This window comes from Myotis myotis, unplaced genomic scaffold, assembly GCF_014108235.1.
Source record: "Myotis myotis isolate mMyoMyo1 unplaced genomic scaffold, mMyoMyo1.p scaffold_m19_p_9, whole genome shotgun sequence".
Lineage (NCBI taxonomy): Eukaryota > Metazoa > Chordata > Mammalia > Chiroptera > Vespertilionidae > Myotis > Myotis myotis.
The window spans coordinates 36,278,536-36,300,715 of record NW_023416401.1 but is presented as its reverse complement, the minus strand read 5'-3'; the positions used below and the strand labels follow the sequence as shown (position 1 = coordinate 36,300,715).

Genomic DNA, 22,180 nt, shown 5'->3' with positions numbered 1-22,180 from the left:
TTAATCACGCTTTAAAATTGGTATTAAAATACATTCTCATCAAGAAACATTCTTGCAGGAAAAGATCAAAGGGACTATTTACATAGCAGAGGCTGCATGATATAGTGGAAAGTGAACAGATTTTGGAATCAGATGATCAGGTTTTAAATCTTTGTTCTGTCATTTAATAGCAGCATAATCTTGAGCACATTAATTACTCCCATTTCATATAAAATGAGGGTATGCATAACTGCCCCAGAAACTTTCAGAAATAAGGACAATATATGTTTAAACATAGGGCCATAGAACTTCCTCAATAAATTATGGTCTTTTTTTTTCTCCCTTTCTACTCATTCTCCTCCTCCATCTTCTTCCTCTCCTTGCCATCATTCAGTATCTCATGAACTGCATCCAGTATGTGATAGAAGAGCTCTAGACTGGAAATCAAAGGGCCTGTGTGTTCTTAGAAAAGCTAATCCCTTTCGCTGGGTCACAACTGAGGAATAGGGTATGAGGGTGACATAGAATGATCTGTTATGCCTGGTCAGTGGTTGAGCTTGACCTATGGATCAGGTTCCATTCCCAGTCAGGGCACATGCCTGAAGTTGCAGGCTCGATCCCCAGTAGGGGGCATGCAGGAGGCAACCGATCAATAATTCTCTCTCATTATTGATGTTTCTATCTTCCTCTCTCCCTCTCCTTTCCTCTCTGAAATCAATAAAAATATTTTAAAAAAGAATTTTCTGTTATAGCTAAGAAGTGGTTCTATAGTGCGAGTTAATCACAAATTCTTGGTAACCCATGCTCAGTTGTGTTTTCATGAAGGACAGGGCACCAGGACTACAGTCTGGGAGAGCAGTGAATTAAACTTACCAAGCTTGGAATAATTACTTAACATTTTTTTGGACTTTATCAAGGTCTTCTGATTTATTAGATTTATTAAGAGTAGATACAGACTATTCCCTCTGCCTACCCGGGTCATTAAACTCTCTTTGATAGCTTAGATCTGCTTATTGGGGAAGGAATGGGCAATAGTTTTCAAATTGTGTGTGTGTGGGAAATTTCTCCCCACCCCAGGAAAACTTGGATGCAGGACAGTAGATGGGGGAAGAGGATTTAGATTTGAATCCTCCTTTTCTTCCTCTTATTGCTTCATTAGGAGTAGCTCTGTTTTAAATTCTTTTATACAAACAAGAAATTCATCTAAATAGGTTAAAAGTGTAAAATGCACTGAGCTAACTGATCTTTGAAGTTCTTGCCAATAACTGCTTATATTGACTGTGCATGTTCACTGGGAGTTCATAAAGAAGAAAGGCACAGCAAGATGCATTCTCCAGAAACTACGGAATAGACTAAGCCATGACCAAATTAGTCCCAATGCTTAAAGTAAAAAAAGCAGGGGGTGGGGCAGGAGGAAGAATTTCTTGAGTATATCTCTCTATATAAAAGCCCAGCAACCAAATGGCGCAACGATTGGAAAGACTGGAATGACCGGAACGACTGGTCGCTATGATGGGCACTGTGGCAGCCAACCGGCCCAATCTGGGCCCCTATCAGCCCCTCTGAACCTCCCATGGCCCCGCCCCCCTCCCCCAATCAGGCCTCCCACCCCAATCGGGAGCGGGGCTGGCTGGCCAACCTCCCCCCAGCTGGCCAGCCCCCCATAGGCCTCGATCGCCGGCCAGGCCAAGGGACCCCACCCATGCACGAATTCATGTACCGGGCCTCTAATAGTTAAGATAAATTAATGTTTTGTGCTACATGATTGAGGAACACTAACAGACTGAGTAAGAGGAAGACTTCCTACTGGCCCTGCTTCTGCATGGCCCTCTAAAGCCGAGAAGCCATGAGGATGCCAGCTAATGTCTCCAGGCCTCTGTCTCCTCATCTGCAAACTGATGTTTTCCTGTTCCAAATGATATTATAAAATGGCTACCTAAAACATAAGGGGAAGAAAAGAGAAAAGGAAGAAAGGAAAAGGGGAAAGTACTGCTAAGCCCAATTCTCTTTTGTTCAGAAGGGTATAGGACCTGGGAAGGTGGAAGTAGGTGGGAGTATAATCAACTTCCATGCCTGATTTCTAAGGCTGATTTCAGTAAGATCAAAGAGGGATGATAGTAAGGTCTTGCTTGGTATGGGTACAGTCTTCCAGGTTGTTCCATAATATCATTTTGGGAGATTTGGTGGTGTTGACAATAGTGGCGGGGTGGGGTGGAAGGGTTGGGAGGGGGTTACGGGAGGTGGGATGGTGCGGGGGCGGGAGCACATAGGAGACAAAGAGAAGCTGGGCTAGACAGTACAAGCTCTCTATAAGCAAGAACAATATCTTGGAAATTTCAAATTTCCTGTCATGAAATAGCTATAGGACTTGGTTATCTAGATTTACCAATAAAAGCTAATAAGTATAGTTGGTTTGGGGATTTAAAAAAAACAGCATGAAAGTCAAAATATGTATTTTTAAAGTAGTATGAAAGCTCATATGAGATATTTTTGATTGTTTAGTTCTTGAGATCACATAGCATGAAATAAAATGTTTCTTTTTCTGTTCAATGATTGCGTAAGTCAAATATGGCAAACCTACATGACAACTTTCGGCCTGTGGACCTGAGTTTCCACAAGCCTCACCACTCACCCCTCACAGAGAGTTCTTGTTTCTGGTGGATTTGTTTCACCTCCTTTGTGAAAGCCTCAGAGAGAAGGCAGCAAGCAGGAAAATCAGCTATTTATAGGCTTTTTTTTTTTTTTGACTAAAAGTGTCTGCTCAGTGTGCCATGGAATACTTCCAAGAGGTGGGAGAACAGGAAACTATCTAAAATCATCTAGAAGGCTGGAGGAGTGTTATGGGGGAAAGATTTTTATATGGGAGTCATTTTCAGAAAGCTCAGCGTTCATTTGCAAACAAATGACAGTTACTTTCACTGACACCTCCTGAGTCACAGAAAAGCCAGCTAAACTTCTTCTAGTTAAGAGGAGAAGGGAAAAAAAAGACAAATTCTCTAAGGATTACAAATAGTTAGGATCCTTTAAGGGACGTAAAGGCAAAGTCCTGCGGGAACGTGCCTCTCTCTGTACGTACGTATTTACTGCAGGAGGGATCACCGGTCGAGACTGATGTCCATAATACAAGTTGGGCTAACAGTTGGCCTTCTAAGAGTGGGCTTCAGGTCCTGGGTGACCTTACAGGAGTCCTACTATGCTCACAGGAGGATCTTTATCTTCAGTCATTTCCATTTTTATAAAGAAAAATGGCAAACTATTTGCTCAAATTTTCACAATTAAGAGTCATAATTTTATTAAATTGTAGTGCATTATTCCCATGAATGATAATGGGTTTATTTTTATTGCTTTGGTGGCAATGTGGAAGCAGGTGAGATAGGGAGTATGTGGCTGTCTGAGAAAGTCTGAGCTCCCCATGGTCCTGTGGAGGAAAGAGCTCCTGAGAGAGAACTGACTTCGATGCTTATGTTCTTTGTCTGAATTTCTGCAGCCTTGTAAGTATGATGTAGTTGGCTTCAGTGATGTAATCTCACTCTTTAGATTAATGGAGAGGATTAATCAGGGACTTTGGGCAGGGGTGAAGAAGAGTGACGGACAAGAAGCTTCTGTCATCTGCTAGCAATAGCAGAACTCCCACCTATGAAAGTTGCCATGGTGGAAACACTCCTCAGAGAACCTGGATAAGCCCATAAAGAAAGCAATGAAGAGTATATAGAACCCCTTGTAGACAATCCCCATAGCTGCTACTGTTAATTAAATTGTCCTGTTGACATACCAAAGCTTCCTGGAATAAGGCACCAGGGTCTTGACAGACTTAAGGGATGAAAATAAAAGGAGGTTTTATTTGAACAAACTAAACCTTGAGGAGGCCAGAAGAATTGTGTTCCATCAGGAAATATCAAGGCATGAGAAAATCTGACCCACTAATGTTAAGCTTTCAAAAGATCAACCCTTTATGATCTTTTCACTTGTAGACAAAGCTTTATGTGTAGTTGGCACGTTGACGAAGAAGCCTAAAATCTACTCTGTGATGAAGACCTACTATCATCCAACACTGGGAGAGTGCTTTCCTTTACCATGGAATCAAACTGTGGATTAATGAAAATTAGACCCAGCAAAATATAAAAGAAAAAGTGGTAAGGTACATGAATCACATGAAGAAGCAGAGAAACATGGTAACCTCAGGATTTGTAAACTCAAAACATTGAACACTAGGTTTTTTAATTTATTAGCAAAATTTAAAGTTAAAAAATGTTAAACACCTAAACAAATACAAAGGTTGTGTTATTATACCCATTTTTCAGATACAGAAATGGAAATACTAAGTAGAGGGAACCCAAAGTCATGTCGGAAGTCAGTGGCAATATTAAAGCCCATGTTTTCATCTGCTAGGCTAGACTGCCCCCTTCAGTAGATAAAATGATAAATTTAGTTGTTAGTTCCCTAGAATTGGGTTAAAGCGTGGTTCTTGGATTTATTTATCTCTGTAACAAAATCACTCCAGATGTACAGAATCAGAATCTCTTGGTTTGATGCCCAAAAGGCTCATTTTATAGACACTTTCAAGCTGATTTTCATGCATACACAAAATTGAGGAACCATTGCTCTAATAGTCAATGATAAAGCAAGTGACCACACACATACATGATTCTATACATGCAGATGAATGTCGTATTATGCTAATTTTTACCCACATGGATGCCAATATATATATAATGCTTCATATAGTATTTACAACTTTAGAGCTAGATGTTTTTTTTTTTTTCATTTCCTTACTTTTTCATTTTGAAAGCAATGACCAAGAGGTCAGACTGTAGCCATTGTCATCTCCCATGCACTCTTCCTTTCATATTTTCTAGAGTTGCCCTGATTTAAAGGTCTCATTGCTCAATAATTCTCTCCTACATGTCACATTTGGACAGTATGGTTACAGATAAGTTAACAATTTTTATCTTAGGAAAGTGACATGAGAGGTGAGGAAAACTGGCTGCCAAGAGAATGGAAGATGCCAGCAAGAAGGATATTGTCTTGAAAATCCAGTGTCAGGGCTCTGTCGCTGTGTCTAAAGGTCACATCTCCATTTGTCTTTCTTTGGCATGTGGTTCACTCATAATAAAACCATTGGAGTGCAGGAAGTACTGATAGGAATAAGAGAAAAAAACATACTCATTTCTTTATGTTAGAGGTTAAAAATACTACCTGCCATTTGTAACCATAGAATTATAGGTTGCAACCAGCATATATGCACACAATGTACACTAACCCTGGACTCCACATTATTTTGCTTCATAGACAGTTCTGTGATATCACAAGCCTACATTTTATAAAATGTTTTCTAATTCTGTAAGAACAATGAGTAGGAACTATAACTAATAGAATATAGTGACCTAATAGTAAAAGAAAAGATCTACCTGTCTAGAAAACTTATTTTGCAAATGTAATTAGAAATTTATTTATCTCAGAAATAGAAACAAGGTAGGGTATATTGCCAAACTTTAGAAAATAAAAAATAAACTACCCAATTTTTTAACGGTAATTCTATATATTCTTACACTTAAAAGGTTAGAGAATCAGAAGAGGTCTTTCTTTGGTCATTGTTTCTTTAATAAATGTTCTTAAAAAATAATAATAATAAAAATAGTAGAAATAAGAAACTGGCCAAAGGTAACAGAAGGAGTTGTAGGATATGTCTCTCCTTACACTATATTATCTCCTTTACCTCTGTTATTGGAATAACAGCAATGGAATCATTCATTCTCTATATCTTTACTTTTGAGCTACAAATAGAGAGAACTGGGTTGAAGGAGAATAAGTGATTCATTGAAAAAAATTAGAGCACCCCCTCCAACTGTGGTTTCAGATTAAGCATTTATAAAAACACTTGAATATGCACTTACAAAAATAAAGTAAAAGAATTTTCCCTGTGTCATAATGTGTTCCAAATGGGAGTTATTAGAGGTGAAGCCAGAAGGCAGGGGGTGAGGCAAGATGGTCTTGAGAAGCAGGTAAATGAGCCCTAGATGTGAAGTGACACATGCATGTTATTCCTATCCAATGGGAAAAATTACAGGTTCAAAATTTCAGGTGAGTAAAACAAATCACAGTGAGATTATACAACTCTTCATGGGCTTTTAAAATTTTTTTAAAATATATTTTATTGATTTTTTACAGAGAGGAAGGGAGAGGGATAGAGAGCTAGAAACATCGATGAGAGAGAAACATCGATCAGCTGCCTCCTGCAAACCCCCTACTGGGGATGTGCCCACAACCAAGGTACATGCCCATGACCGGAATCAAACCCAGGACCCCTCAGTCCGCAGGCCTACGCTCTATCCACTGAGCCAAACCGGTCAGGGCTCTTCATGGGCTTGTTAATAGTAATCTCATTTTACCTAAACTGGCCAATTTTCATTTTTTAAAAACCAAGCTTCCCTTGCAAATGACAGAAAATAATCTAACTATTAATAATGAGGTGCTATAGTTTGAACCATATTTGTAATTTTAACTGTTTAGATCTATAAAAATGGAATTTCCTCTGATTCAATTCCATCTCAATGAACACAAGAATCTACTAAGAGATGGTTACATTAAAACCAAAAATCAAATTGGTGAAAACAAACAAACAAACAAACAAACAAACACCCTTAATCTAGTCACCAAATCAAAGTCAGCTTGGTAACACTGCATATGTTTTTAGTGGTTCCTATAAAACCTCAAACAAAAAAAATACAATGAGTTCTACCATTTACAAATCACTGTTGGTGTAAAGATGTGTAAAGCCATGATCTCAAAGGGACCAGAGATTATGGGTAAATATTTTTCTACAGAATGGTAAATTATTACTTGGGTTACTATCTTTAATTTTCAACCAAGCAAACTGCCCTATAAGGATGCAAGGGAGTGAAGAAATAAAATGCACTGACCACTGAGAGACCTAAGGCTAGTTTTCCTCTTTTACTCAGTGCTAACTAATGCTAAAACTTCCAATAGTAGATTGGACTTTGTGGGATCAGATAACCAAGCACTTCTGGTGTTATTGAAAATGTCTTTAAAATAATAAAACTATAGACCAAGAATAACAAAGTTTCTTTAACAACCTCCAAGAAATATATTCTTTTTTTTTTCTATTTCATTTCAATCTTCCTTTTACTACCACTGAGTCTTTCTGGACACCTGCTTTCACATAGTGTTTTTCCAGTTGTCTCCCCCACCACCCCCATTACTTGGATATGGGCGATAGTGAGAATTACAGAAAACCCAGGAGAGAATTGTGAGGATTCTGCTGCTGATCACTGATTCTACATTCAAAGTTAACATCAGGCAGGAGTAGCCTCATTTCCCAATCAACAAAGAAGGACCTCTCCACTGAGATCCGTGACAAATAGGGAGATTGTGCAAGACAAAGAGGAAATACATTAAAATTTCTGGCACTCTTTGCTGGATTATTAGAGCAATTTAAATAACAAACAAACAACAACAAAAGAAAACCATCAACTAATGTGGTGGATGGGGGTTTTAAAACGGCAGCAAGGAAACCTCACAGTAACCAAAGCCACTAGCAGAATTGCTCAGCACTGTCACACATTTCACGTACAGTAGTTTAGTTGATTCCGTATAATTTAAATTGTTCTAAAACAAGAGGAAGAAAAGCCTCAGCCAGGGAAAGAAAAACCTCACTGGGCAAAGAATGAAATAATCTTGAACAAAATTTTGAAAAACAGTTGTACCTGCATTGAAAAATAATCCTGGGTTCATGCTTTATGAATGATACTTCAGTGATCTTTGGTGGAGTCTTATTTAACCAGCAGCCACCCCCCCTCGCTCCCCGCCCCCCCCAAGCCCCTCAACCATCCAGAAATTTTAATTTTGCAACAGAACGGTAAGCATTCAGGATTCATGTCATGGAAAACGAATGATCACATTTCAATCACTAGCCACATAATGTTCTCTAATAGCACCTGGCACCTTAGATCATCTGTGTCAGTTAAAGATTTTACAAAGCCCCTGTGCGGACACCAATTTGTGGGTGTCCGAAGTATCAACCTGTTTTCTTACCATCTGCACATACATTAGTTTGTTAGCTCTTACAGTCTTACTAGCTATTATTTAGAGAAGAAATAAAATAACAAAACGATCCTCCTTCCCCCCTCCACCCCAAACCACCCAAACCAGCAACATACTATCCCCAAATACAAAGTAATAAAAGAGCTGTACCCAAACCTGGTCAGTCCTTCCATTTCTTGAAACTTGCACACAAACTGAAGAAACCCACTCAGCCTTAAAGAGGTCGATCATTTTGTTCTCCTAAAATTTCATCTCTGTGAGTGCGTTCTTTCCCGGGTCTGTCTTGCTCTCTCTCTCCCTCTCTGTGTCTCTCTACTTCTACCCGAGAGTGTTTTCTTTCTCTTTTCCTGTTTCTGCTGCTGAATGAACGCAAAATACATGATTTGAAGGGATTCTGGTTTTTAGGCTAACAGTTGGAAATCTAAAATCTTGCTCTTCTGAATGGCTTTAAATACCAGTCACTCAACAGATAACGTTTACATAAAGACGCATCTACAGAACCAAGAATCTTGCTTTTTTAAAGCAAAAACAAAACCACAACAAAAGCTCCTTTTATTCCTTTCATCCCCTTCCTATTTTATTTACTTAACTATTAGCACTTACCCTGAGATGTGCCATAAATGCTCTATTCCAAATGTATAAAAGCCAACCACATCTCAACTGAGAATTAAACAGTTTTAATGTCTTCAAATCCATGTCCCTGATCCAAAGCCTGATACAGACAGTCACTGGCAGTGGTACAATAATTCTACACAGCAGACATCTGATTCTTGACATTTAAAAATAACAATATTGGGGGGGAAAAAGAGCCCTTTTTTTAAAAAAAACTACAAACAGCTTGTGAGTGAGCACATTATCACCAATTGATTGTATTAACTGGAACTGGCAGTGATTTCAAGCTATAATATTTCATTTCAAAATCAATGTCACACAGAGGCCAAATACCTATAGACCTCTCATTTTCTATATAATTACAGCAATGGCCTATGTTAAATTAATTCTAAGTGATAATTGGACAAAGGGAGAATCAGAACTGTGCTAGTATTTAGATGCTATTATTGGTGACTATTAATTTAATCTTTGTTCATTCTTGAATCAAATTAGGAACCTTTCAGTCATTCTGTTGCTTGTCTAAGATGGATCACATTTCATAAACATGCAGGCACACATATCAAAAACCCCCAGCACATTTATTTCTATTTCTGAAGCACATTAGAGACTCAGACTGATATCAAGTCTTAGCTCTTCTACTTACTATCTTTGCATTCCTGGGCAATTGATTTAATCTTTTGTGCCTCAGTTTTGTTGTCTGTAAGCTGGAGTAAACAGTAATACTTTACAAAGTTGATTTAGGTACTAAATGAGATACTGTATGATTTCTAGCTCATAAAAAGTATTTGATATATGCTACTTCCTCTGTTGTATATTTGGAAGGGGATTGGGATCAGGCATAGTAAAAGGAAAGAATTCAGGTTTTGTAGGCAGACATCAGTTTTGACCCGCCATGATGCTATGGACTAGCTGTGTGTCCTTGGGCAAGTTACTTAACCTAATTTACTAAATCTCAGCTTCTTCAACTGTAAAATACCTTTTGGTTTTAAAGAGCAAATTAGATAACATTGGGAGAACATTCACTTTTGGTAGGTATTTATTGAGAGCTCCAGGCTCTGGAAAATTGCTTTAATTAGTACTCTGCATATGTAACTTAGGAGTTTAAAGATGTAGACTGAGATCACAGGCCTTTAGATCAAGTGTCTCACTTTATAGCAGAGGAAGGAGACCCAGAAGAGCTGAAATAATGGTTCCAAGCAACATCAACATCACTAGTTCATGGTAAGTAGGGACTAGAACACAGACCCTCTTATTTAAAGCTCAATGCCTTGTCCACTAAACCCTGTGATGTTGAAATTGAACACATTGGAAATCCAATTTCAGGACTAGGTGGTAATTAAAACAATACAACTAGAAAAAAACAAAACAAAAATCTTCTCTTTCTTGAATTCCCCAAATTTGCTTCTAAGGATGAGCTTACAAATGAAATTATTCCATAGGAGCTGGCAGGAGCTGGCTACATCCATCTTTCTGAGAGGAGCTCGCACAGGACAGCAGATTCTCCTTTTCCTCTAAAGCAAGACAGGAGCTGGAGAGAACGTCCAGTTCTCAGGCGCTGCCCATTCTCCTGCCTCCCCTTGTGAATGGCCAGCTCGTTCACTTTTTTTAGAGGAACTCTTCGACATCAGCACAATGGGTGAGAAGAACACACTGTTCTACATTTAGTTTACTCACTAACCTACTACTTCATCATATTCAGTTTGAAAGCCTTGTACAGACTAGGAGCTCAATAAATATCAAAATTTGTTAAAGAAGGTATAATTTGCCCTAGCTGGTTTGGCTCAGTGGATAGAGCGTCAGCCTGCGGACTGAAGGGTCCCAGGTTTGATTCCGGCCAAGGGCACATACCCGGGTTGGGGGCTTGATCCCCAGTGTGGGGCATGCAGGAGGCAGCCAATCAATGATTCTCTCTCATCATTGATGTTTCTATCTCTCTCTCTCCCTCTCCCTTTCTCTCTGAAATCAATAAAAATATATTTTAAAAAAAGAAGGTATAATTCTACTCTCAGTTATATTTAAAGGCTTGAACTAGCTCAGGTTAGGGTTAATTATTGCCTAGTGTAGAATAGAAACTATTAAATGTTTTCAATATTTTGATAATTTCAGAATTAAAAATAAAGGTGCCTTGTGTATCAAAGTCAGATCAGTGATTACTCTGAGGAGGAAGGGAGAGAAGTGGGGTTGAGGAAGGAACATGTGAAATCCATTGCAATTAATGTTTTATTTCTATAGCTGGGTGATGTATAAATGGATGTGTATTTTACTTTTTTATACCTTTTTGTAAGTCTCAAATATGTCATTTAAAAATTGGCTTAAAATAAGGTCAATAATTTGAAAATAGAATTTCCAAATCTTTATGATAGATCCACTAATATGCCTGTGCTAAATCCCATACTTAAATCTTCAAGCTTTCATTCTCATTTTACTAAAGAATGTAAATAATATGTTTACGTTAAAGATTTTTTCTCCTTGCTCGCCATTTTCATGCCCTTGATTCCAGGGTTGTGCTGGGTATATAGGAAAGAGCTATGTTGCATCACATAGATCAGGGGTCCTCAAACTATGGCCTGCGGGCCACATGCAAATACAAATATTGTATTTGTTCCCATTTTGTTTTTTTACTTCAAAATAAGATATGTGCAGTGTGCATAGGAATTTGTTCATAGTTTTTTTTTTAAACTATAGTCCGGCCCTCCAATGGTCTGAGGGACAGCAAACTGGCCCCCTGTTTGAAAAGTTTGAGGACACCTGACATAGATCTAAGTCTAAATCTCAGTTCTATAATTTACTGGCCACATATCTTTAAATAATTCAATATTTCCAAGCTTTGGTTTCCTCTCTTGTAAAAAGAGAGTATTATTATATCTAGCTCTCAAAATTATTATGAGGAAAATTATTATTATTAATATGGAAATGTTTGCTACAACATCTGGTACATAGTAAGTTTTCAATTAATATTAGTCTCTTTCTTTCTTCCTCTCTCATTCTCTCTCTCTCTCTCTCTCTCTCCCCCTCTTTCTCCTTTCACTTTTCACCACTACTTGAGCTTTTTACTTCACAATGGTATAAAAAGAAAAAAGAATTTAAGGTAGGAAGAACATGGGCAATTATGCAACATAATGGAAGCATTTTGTTACTAACAAAGGCTAGCTCCAGATGCACGTAGAGTATCCTTCTTTAACCTGATATTTCTTATCTAATCTCATCACTATTTATTAAAGTCCAGTTTTTTTTTAAATTATTCTATTTTTGCTGCTAGTCACAGAAACTATAGAAAAAATATCCTATTCTAGGGCTTCTATCTTATTATCCATTCTTTCTTCAAGACAGATAGTCTAATCAAAGTATTTTATTCTCAGTGATGGATGAGATTTATGTGCTTAAGGCAGTTATAAAGTTTTCTGATATAATTCCTATAATGGTCATTTCCATAAATAAAGAGGCGTGGGTTCTAGTCCTACCAGAGCCACACACTAACAGCATACCACTAAGTCTTTACCTTTCTTTGAGTCTAGTTTTTTTATATGCTAGATGAAGAGGTTGGATTAAATGACCCCTTTAGCTCTAACTTAAGCAATGCACCATGTAATTGTGTAGTGTTTGTGAAAACTATCCACATGTTGGTGGCTTCTTCGGAAGCCTGGGGAACGGCTCTGGCACTGTCCTTGCCCACTGACTGCCAGCCTGGAATATTCCCAGGGTTTGTAGACACATGTCCAAAGGAGCCAGTTTTGTCAGGAAGAGAGCAAGATGATAAACTTCTCAGTGGAAGACTTTTTCTTGCATTTCTTCTTAAGATTAGAGTGGGAAATGATTATAGTACAGTAAGAACTTTTTAAAGAGATGAGGATAGTCGGAGAAAGAGGGAAAAAGACACTGTAACAAGGAAGGATATGAGGGTCATTGTTATGAAGGGTTGTGTCGTAGGAAAAATGACAACACCAGAGGAAGGTGGTAGGGAAGGGAAATACTCTTCCCCTATTTTTTTTATCCAGGTGAAATCTAGTTTAAGTGACTGGAGGGCAGCGGGAAAACATGAGGAGGTTGTGGCAGAGGAGGAGCAGCCTGTGGTGGGTCTGTACGTGTGTGGGATTTACACGCTGACACTAATTGCATTTTATTGTGTGGATGCTTCCCCTTGTCCTCCTCCTCTCTGCTGTCCTACTCTCTGCAGCTGTGCTTGTCAGGTCCCCTAACTGGCTCCAGCTCCACCTTCCCAGTGCTCAGGGCATTACCCCCATTCCCTATGCTCTGGGCAGCGGGGGCTCAGGTGGGAGTGTGGTTAGTGTTGGTATTGGTGTGACAATTACAATGGTAAGACAGATCAATTCCCCCAAACTAATAACTCCAGGCAGAATTTTACAACTAAAAATAAAACAAAAACCAGAAAAGAACAACAACTCTAGATAGATATAATTAAACTCTTTCCAAAATTCCAGAGGTCATTGTTGACTTTTGTAAAAAGGTGGATTTATTTTAACATTCTGTGTAGACTTCCCTTTCCTCTCCTCTCTATCCCACAATCCTTCAGACAAAAGAACACAAAACATTAATAACTCCTTGCCTCTATGCGGGTGTGCTTTTCAAAGCACTTTGATGTCTAGTAACTCAAGATACCTAGATGAAGATGGTAGCAGGTTTATTTCCTGAGAGGAGCACTTAGCCAGAGAAATGTTAAACAAATTTTTTTTTTCATGCAGACTATTCATAGGAGAGCCAATACTAGACCCAGGAGAAGACACCACACAATTAGCAGGTATAATTTCTGAACATCCACCACCCGACAGAAATGGTACCTGAAGGTACTGGCAGGAACGTTCTTGCTGACACGTCTCAGACTTCACCATGGCCTGGTCCACGTTCACCGAGGCCTTCTGGTAGACCTCCCGGGCGCGGCTCACCGTCAGCGTGGACGACCAGGCGCTCTTCTTCAGGAGCGGCGCGTCCAGGTTGACGGGCAGGTGGGCACAGGTGGAGCACTTGACGTCGTTGTTACTCCGGGAGGCCTTGACCGCCTGCTCACTGATGGTGTTGTAGGTCTCCATGAAGTACTGCGAGGCCGAGCGGTCAGGGCACCTGCCCATGGTCATCACGCCCGACGGAGAGTGGTAGATGCACATGTCGCTGTCCAGGTTGTCGTCGGAGCTCCACCAGCCCGGGGAGGTGTTGGGGGAGGTGTTGGGCCGGGCCTTGGGCTCCGGGCGCCTCTCCTTGCTCTTGCTGCGCTTGCCATACCTCACGGTCTGTGTTTCGTCGGGGCTGGCTTTGCCCCCGTTGACGCTGCCTTTGGATGGTCCCTCCAAGGAGTGCGACTTGGTGAAGAGCTTCTGGACCGAGTGGACCAGGTGGCGGATGCGGCCCGGGCTGTCGCTGCGGTGCTCCAGGGCTGTGCGCTTGTACTGCAGCGTGTGGTACCCATCCCGGCTGAGCGGCAGCTGCCTCTCAAACTGGTCCAGGAGGTTCGGGGGGATGCGATTGGCCTTGGTGGCCAGGGTGCGGGGCACGAGGGCGCACTCGTCCTTCAGCTCCTGCTGCGAGTTGTAGTGCCTGCGCGGGAAGGTGCTGCTGGCCAGCGGGTCGCTGAAGGGGCCCACGCACTCGGCCTGGAAGGAGTTGCGCTGCGTGTAGTAAGGGTGGTCAGCCGGGTGGTGCTCCACTGGGCTCAGCAGGTATGGCTTGCGGTCCGAGTGGTGCGAGTCACAGGCGGAATCGCAGGTGACTCCGTGGTGATGGCTGCGGCTGCCGGATAACCCTTTCATTGCTGATGGGGCGCAACCGCGGGGGTCATGGACACCCCGTGGTCAGGTTCCAGACCCGTCTCCCGCCAAGACCTGGGGGATGAACAGGAGGGGGAAATGGTTAACAGGTCCTTTGGTAAATAGATATTGCTTTGTCTTGCGGTGCTGTCTGCTACTGTGTTTGTTTTCTGGCAGAAGAACTCATCACTGTCCCTGAAAGCAGTTGCACTGCATCGTTGGACAAACTCCATCGCCTCTGTAGGGTGGGAAAGACAACTCCAACCAGATATGGGGAGACTGTAGGGGTGAAAGCTAGAAAACCCGGAACAGGAAACTATAGAAATGCTTAAGTGTTTTAAAATTATTTGGAAAGAGGACCCCTTTTCCCCTTCCTTGCTTCTCTGGCTTTATCCTTAACTATATGTGAATGGGAAATCTAACTCACCGAAGGTTCATTTGCTCTGGGAAGCCTTTGCTGATCCCCCTTTGCAGACAGGACTAGTTCCCCTCTGTGCTTCCCCACCAGTTACTCTCTCAGCGCCGGTGGAATTGTCTCTGGCTTTCCTGGGTAGCTTCAGTTCCTTGCAGACCCGCCTACCTTTTAGGCACCTTTACATCCCTCTCCCTAGCACCAGGCCAGCCATGTAGACACATAGAGTAAGCATTCCATAAATGCGAATAAAAAGAAAGGAATAAATAAAGGAGTATACTGGCACCTTATATATAACTTGAGGATATAGCTTTCTATCTTCCGTCACATGCTTTCCCATTAGAATTCTGTAGTAACAATGACACCACACAGGCACCCCTCCCCCACCATGGTAATCAGAATTGATAAAAATAACAGTCTGGCAAATAAACCAGAGCTGTAGAGACAATCTGCCCCTATATTTCTGTCATCAGAGGGTTAACAAACCTAGAGCAGTTGAAGAAGGACTAAGCTTGAATAACATGGCACCTGTTCTTCCTGGCTTAAAGGTTTCTGGCTAAATGTTCACAGATGATGGCAAGATGGCCAAAGGGGAGGTCCTTGAAATGTTCCCGAGGACATGAAACACCTGGGCTAAGGGTCAGCTCAGCCTCTGTGAGAAGCCACTCCTGTAGATCCACTGTGGGAGCTCATTCACTCTGAGCCCAGGCCTTCCCCTGGTGTAACAGGGGCTGCTGTTGCCCCAGGCAGAGGATTTTCTGACTCTAACGGAGTGTGTTCTCCAGTCACTGACCAAGTTTCTATTGTCAGCCCGAGTTTTACCCATCCAGCACCCCAAAAAGTGCTTGGCTGATGGTGGGAACTCAGTAAAATATTTATTCAATAAATTAACGTATTAGCGCAAAATCTCCCAGAGTGGTCTGTACTGTGATTCAAGTCACATCTATTGAATGGAAAGATAATTGTGTGACAAGGGATGGGCCACGCCAAGGAAGGAAGGGACCATCTTACAAACATTCCAGGTACCAGTGGTTTTCAGAGTGAGGCAAGAGAGAGACAGGTGAATGGTCTTTGTGCCACCCCCCAACTCTTCACAAACCATCAAAGACTATCCCACCTCTGTAAGTTCCAACTGCCTTAGAGTAAAAGTTTGAAGAATTTGCCTGCCCTCCTGACTATATAGAGGACAATCTATTTGAAGGAGAGAAAGAAATTGACATCTGAAGAGGAGAAAAGGAAATCAGAACTCACTAGAGGCCTGATGCACAAAATTCGTGCAAGAGTAGGCCTTCCTTCCCCCAGCTGCCGGCACCAGCTTCCCTCTGGCACCCAGGACCAGGGCTTTCCTCTAGCCCTGGCTTCATCCAGAAGGACGTCCGGTTTAATTAGCATATTACCCCTTTATTATTATAGATTAATAATAATCCTTCCTGTGGATTAGGAAGAACCTGTAAATCAAAACTTGCCCATTGAGGAGAGACTCATGAAAAAGGAAACTTAAGCATAAAATACCTTGGAACTGCTTTGTATTAAGTTTTGACTCCAAGAATAGGTGTGAAAAAAGGGATATCAGAAGGTTAAATACATGTTTTTAGCAAAACTGTGGCACAAACTAATTTAGATGAAAAAATCCATTGTATGAGGAAGTCTATATGAAACAGGTCCTGTTGTGGACATTTTTGCCTTTTAAATACGGATTTAAAAATAAAAAAAAGCAAAAATAACAATCTAGTAGGATCATACTCACATAATTAGTCTTAAGATTACACATGAAAGAGGAAAATGAAGACTGAGAGGAGGAGCACCTCCACCTGCAAGGTGAGGTCTTACTCTTAAACTCCCTTTCCAGCACATTTCTTCCTGCCAATTCTCCCCCTCCCCTTCCTAATTAATGTTTGTAAGTGGCATCCATGGCCCTCATTTGCTCCAGCCTGTGGTGTAACTGGGTATCTCTCCTGTGCAGGGCCCAGTGTTTGCTGCTGCAGACCAGGGCATGGCCACAGCAGTCCCTAGAGGCCAAAGGGCTTGTGAGGTGCTCAGAGACATGATCTCATCAGGAAAAAAAATACGAAAAGCAATTCTTATTATCTTCTGCATTCTTGGATAAGGAAGCTGCTAGCCCCTGAATTAGATTTTAAGTGGCTGTAAAGGTTTCTGAAAATAGAAAGGGAAATTGCCTTTCATACTTTCCCCTTTGAGTGTGGGTGGGGACTGTAGGTAAATATGCCTTCATAACGGTTTCTATGATGATCCTCTCTCTTTTTTAGTGTGTCTACCATGACTTTAAAATTATGTTTTGTTGTTCTCCTAAGTTTAATTTTACTATCAGACAACATGTCCTGATTTGGGGATTGGAAAATTTGTTGAGTATATTGGATATCCTGAGATGAGTTCTGAGGTTTAGAGGGAGAGATGAAGCATCAATGATGAGAGAGAAACATCCATCAGACACCTCCTACACGTCCCACACTGGGGAGCAAGCCCTGACTGGGAATCCTACCCTGACTTCCTGGCTCATAGGTTGAAGCTCCACCACGGAGCCACGCCAACCAGGCAAGATGTGCCTGGTTTTAACGGACTTCCCACACCTGTACAGATGATGACCAAAGCAAGAATCCAGCAAGGTAAAGGAAATTCTCAAGGTAGATAATTTATTAGACCAAGAAAAAAACAAACAGACCACATATTAGAAGATGCTGACAGTGGAAAAACAGTGTTGCAAAGCTGGCAAGTCCTTATTTCATTTTGATTTCTGTGCATGTCTTTATTTAGAGCTGCTGTTCTTGATTTTTCTTTATATGCAGAGAGAAGACCATGTGGAGGGCTCCACTCTCTCACTCAATGAGGACTGACAGCCAGGCTATCATGACTAGCTTTAGAAAGAACAATGTGGGGAACCCCACCCAGGAGAACAGGGTTCTGGTTTGGGGAGGCATCAGGAGGAAGAAATCTCCGTAAATCTTTTCAGGGTCAGGAGGCTTCTTTGGTTTCCCTCCGTGAGACCTGCCCATGCCAGGTTATAATAGTTAACTAAAGAGAAAGAAAGCATTCCCTTATTGAAGAGTATAAAGTAATCCCAGAATAATGACTTTGTTTCCCAGTCTCCCTAGATGTGCATAGGTGACTAATTCCGACTAATGAAATATAATTGGAAATGGCATGTGCAATTTCTGGAAAGTGTCTCTAGCATGAAGGGCATACTCTTGGATATCCCTTTCCCTGGCTGTAATGCAGACCTGAGGGCTGGCAGAGCAGTGAGCGATCTGGTACATGAGGCAGAAGTAGTAGTAGTTGGAGCAGCACAGGGAAAGCACCTGGCCACAGTGGAGGATCAGTTCATCCCTGGATGCATACCTCTGCATCTTGTTTATGTGGAAGGAAACAGACCTTTATCTTTGTCTCTGCCACTGGTATTTTGTTTTCTGACATTTCATCTGGACCTATTCCCATGTAAGATGGGTAGTGAGGACCAAATCCTGGAGAGCCTTTGTTAGTATCCCAGATCGCAGGACCTCACTTTGCATGTGGAGGCACTCCATGAGAGTGATTGAAACCAGACAGTGATATGGCCATACCTCTATAGATATTTTTTTTGGCTGTAGCTAGAGCCTAGATTTAGGTGTGGGGAGAGGTCCAGAAGATCTAAAGAAGCAGTTACTTCTTGCTTGGGCAGTTCATGGGAGAAGACCAGAAGGGAGGATGGCCAGCTGGGGCTGTGCCTGTCTCAGGCTACTTGCTCATACATGTGTGTTGCTACCACAGTTTAAACACACGACACTTTTTCCAGAAGAAAATTCTAGGTAACATGGATGCAGATTTTATTAGCAATTTGTCCTCTATTAATAATAAATCTCCATTCTATAAAGATTGAGAATGAAGAATCGTATGAATGTATAGGCTTATGATTTTAAATAAAAATAATTTAAAAATAAGGGAATGGTTCTAATTAATATATTACTAAAACACAAAGCCATGCCACTTTAAGGTAAAAAATAAACAGAAAACTGAACAGAGGTGAGAGTGTAGGTTGACATTGGCCAAAGGCCCACTTCTCAGATATTTTCTGACCTTCTGAATTTGTAGCTGTAATGGATAGCTGAATGCCATTTTCTTTCACTTTTCCAAGCTTTCCTACTTGAAGGTTTACAGGTGTTGTATACTTAAAGTCATGTAAGTACCATTAGAGCACCTTTGAATAAGCACAGTCTGAAATACACTGGTTATATTGCTCGAAGTACAATAGTAAGCCATTTTCTATACGTGGAATGTGTTCTGGCTTCTCTTTAATATTAATTACGATCATAATCATCTGCAGTTAGATTTTGTTTGTGCATACCTCCTTCAATCAATCTGAGTCAGCTCCTGTAAATAAATGCCTTTGGAGCATTTCCCTTTCAAAAGATACAGTATTGTACAACCCCCGCCACCCCCACCCCCCTCACAAATAACCAACAAAAAACCCCCAACAACATCCAAAACCTCCTCCAATTTGGTCACAGTAGGTAGTAGAATTACAATTGCCTTTGTTTTCATATAAAAGCTTTAAAAGAGTGGTTTCATTTCTGTTTTTGAGCATAAAAAGGTGAAAGATAGTGTTCTTTGAGAAATGGTTAGCAAGTCATGAATATTGGTATATTCGTATTGCTGGTTGAGTAAAATATCATAAGACGTAGGAGGGAATTTTTATGTGGAGATAAGTGAGGCAGTACATTTTAAAACCTCATGATATTATTTTGAATTGACACAAGTGGAAAGGTGACTGTCCTGACTCAATGTGACCTTGGAGATGTGCTCCCCATGGAATCGTTCCCCTTCCGATTTCTAGGAGAGTGTCTGATTATCTCAGCTATGCCCACAGATGGATTCCTGGGAGTTGCTGAGAGAATGTGGTCACCTAGACCAGACATGGCAAATAGCTCTTAAGGGGGGCACCGTGAGCATGTGGATACTCTTTCTAATGGGGGTAAAACAGATGTCTGCAGAATTTTCACACAGAAGAGCAAAAAGGTTTCTACTCATGGGTGCATGTAGGCACCGGTGATAGATTTGAAAGAGGGAATGTAAATTCCCTCAATGTCTACTAAAAAAAAAAAAGTTAGTTTAGAAAAACATACAAGCCATTGACTAATCTAGGAGAAACAGGAATAAAGGAATCTATATATATAAAAGTCAAGGGACCGGAACGCCGGAACGACCGAATGACCAGTTGCTATGATGCCCACTGTGGCCGGCCAACCAGCCCGATTGGGGGGCAGACCCCGATTGGCCCCCCCCCCCTGATCAGGGGTGGGGCCATCTGGCCAACCTCTTTCAGCCCCTCCCCCAGCTGCCCATGGCCCCTCCCCCTAGCTGTCCCTGCCCACGATCAGCCCTCCCAATTGAGGGCAGGGCCAGCTAGCCAACCACTCATGGCTCCTCCCTCCCACTGGCCTGGCCTGATTGGACCCTATGGTGGGGAGCCAGCCGGACCCCACCCATGCACAAATTCATGCACCGGGCCTCTAGTGAGGATATAATAAAACTAACGAGATATAAAGATAGCCATGATAGAAAATGAAAAAATGCAAACACAATGGCAATCAAAACAACACAACAATTCAACTTGAAAAAAATAAGCTAAAATAGCCTCTAATGAAAGCTGAGTTATTTTTGTCTATATCTCTCATAACTAGCTGAATAGTCTTGTGAACATGTTCTGGCACATTCTGGACAACTTGCTTCACAGCCAGACTATATAGTTGGTTTTTATGTTTTTTGTTTTACCTGAATTAAATGTTTTCCTCCCATAAATTCCCTTCTTTTTAAAATTTGTATTATTTTTTAAAATAAAATTTAAGGAGCGTCTTACTGATTATTAGTTATGTTTAGTTCAAGTAACTAAAAGAGTCAATTATTGGTCTTCTGTGGTTGTTGGCAAGTCCAGGTTCTTTATTTTTAAAAATTTTTATTGGATTTATTGGGATAACATTGGTTAATAAAAGTATGTCAGTTTAAGGTGTACCATTCTATAATACATCATCTGTATATTGCATTGTGTGTTCACTACCCAAAGTCAAACCTCCTTCTGTAACCATTTCTTCCTCCTTACCCTCTTCTACCACTTCCCACCCCTTTCCCTCTGGTAATCACCAAACTGTTGTCTATGTCTATGAGTTGTTGTTTGTTTGTTTTTTCCTTCGCCTTTTGAAAAAGAGTAAATTCCCTTCTTTTAAATGCTGCTATTTTTCTTACCAAATTTGCTATACAAATTTACTTTACTGAGTGCCTATAGTGCGTCCCTATTGTGGTAGCTGTTCAGCTGACACCTGCTTTGGGGAATTGTTTCCCCTAACCACAACATCTGCTGACAACATCCTGGCTAGGAACACTGAAGCCAATCATCACATCCTCTGAGCTGATTGAACTAGATTTGAAGACCCAACTCAGGGGCATCCACGCAGAGGCTTAGCTGAGCTAATCAGATGCTGGCTCCTGGAAACTTAAATGGAAATGTCCCTGGAGTCACTGAACCCTGATGTTCTCATCTACAAGGTCAAGTAGAGGAAAGGGTCAGTGTTGGCATCATGAGAAGCCAGAGCTATTTGAAAATGTGAGGCAGCAGAAACAGGGCCCTACAGAGGAGTGTGTGTAATGGAGGAGAGAAGCAAATATGCAGAGGGAAGCAGATCCAGTCTCCATGTCGCCCCAGGGAAAGAAACAGAGGGAAGCTGCCCAACAATCTTTTAGGTCTAGTCAGGCCCAGCTTCCTATCCAGAGCTGAGAACCTGTAGTTGTCTGTGGCAGAACCATTATAGGCCCACAAACGCATACTCATCCAAGCGGCCCTCCTGCCCAGCTGGGGCAATTTGCCAAAGTGCTCTATGTCCCACAGAGGCCAAATGTGAGTCCATCTCTGAAGCAGCCCCATCAGAATTTGCTAAGGCGTCTGTATATAGTTCTTTTCCAGGTTAAGTATTTATTGCTTCAACAAACTACTCAAACTGATTCAGATTTTACATTTCCTCTTTCAAAACTATTACTGGTGCCTATATGCACCCATGAGAGAGAAGTGGTCAGATAGCACACAGGGGGTGAGAGAAAGGGCAGTCCTGCAGCCAGTCATTTTTAAAAGAATTTTTTAAATATATTTTTTTATTTATTTCAGAGAGGAAGGGAGAGGGAGAGAGAGACAGAAACATCATGATAAGAGAGAATCATTGATCGGCTGCCTCCTGCCCACCCCACACTGGGGATCAATCCACAACACGGTCATGTACCCTGACTGGGAATCAAACCATGACACTCCTGGTTCATAGGTCGATGCTCAACCACTGAGCCATGCCAGTTGGGCAGCCAGCCATTTTCAATGCCCTGTGGAGTG

At 41.3% G+C, this 22,180-nt stretch overlaps 1 protein-coding gene across 7 annotated transcripts in view; it reads right to left on the bottom strand.

Moving 5' to 3' along the window:
- DLGAP1 (DLG associated protein 1) overlaps positions 1 to 22,180 on the bottom strand; it is a 617,521-nt gene that overhangs the window by 220,363 nt on the left and 374,978 nt on the right. For 3 of the 7 annotated variants that reach the window (XM_036322630.1, XM_036322632.1, XM_036322631.1), the window contains exon 4: positions 13,449 to 14,483. In XM_036322630.1, the coding sequence (XP_036178523.1) occupies positions 13,449 to 14,411 (963 nt within the window). In that variant the 5' untranslated portion in view covers positions 14,412 to 14,483. Of the gene's footprint in view, positions 1 to 8,190; positions 8,363 to 8,643; positions 8,737 to 13,448; positions 14,484 to 22,180 lie in introns of those variants that run through there. The other 4 variants (XM_036322635.1, XM_036322637.1, XM_036322633.1 and 1 more) reach the window with 3 other exon arrangements.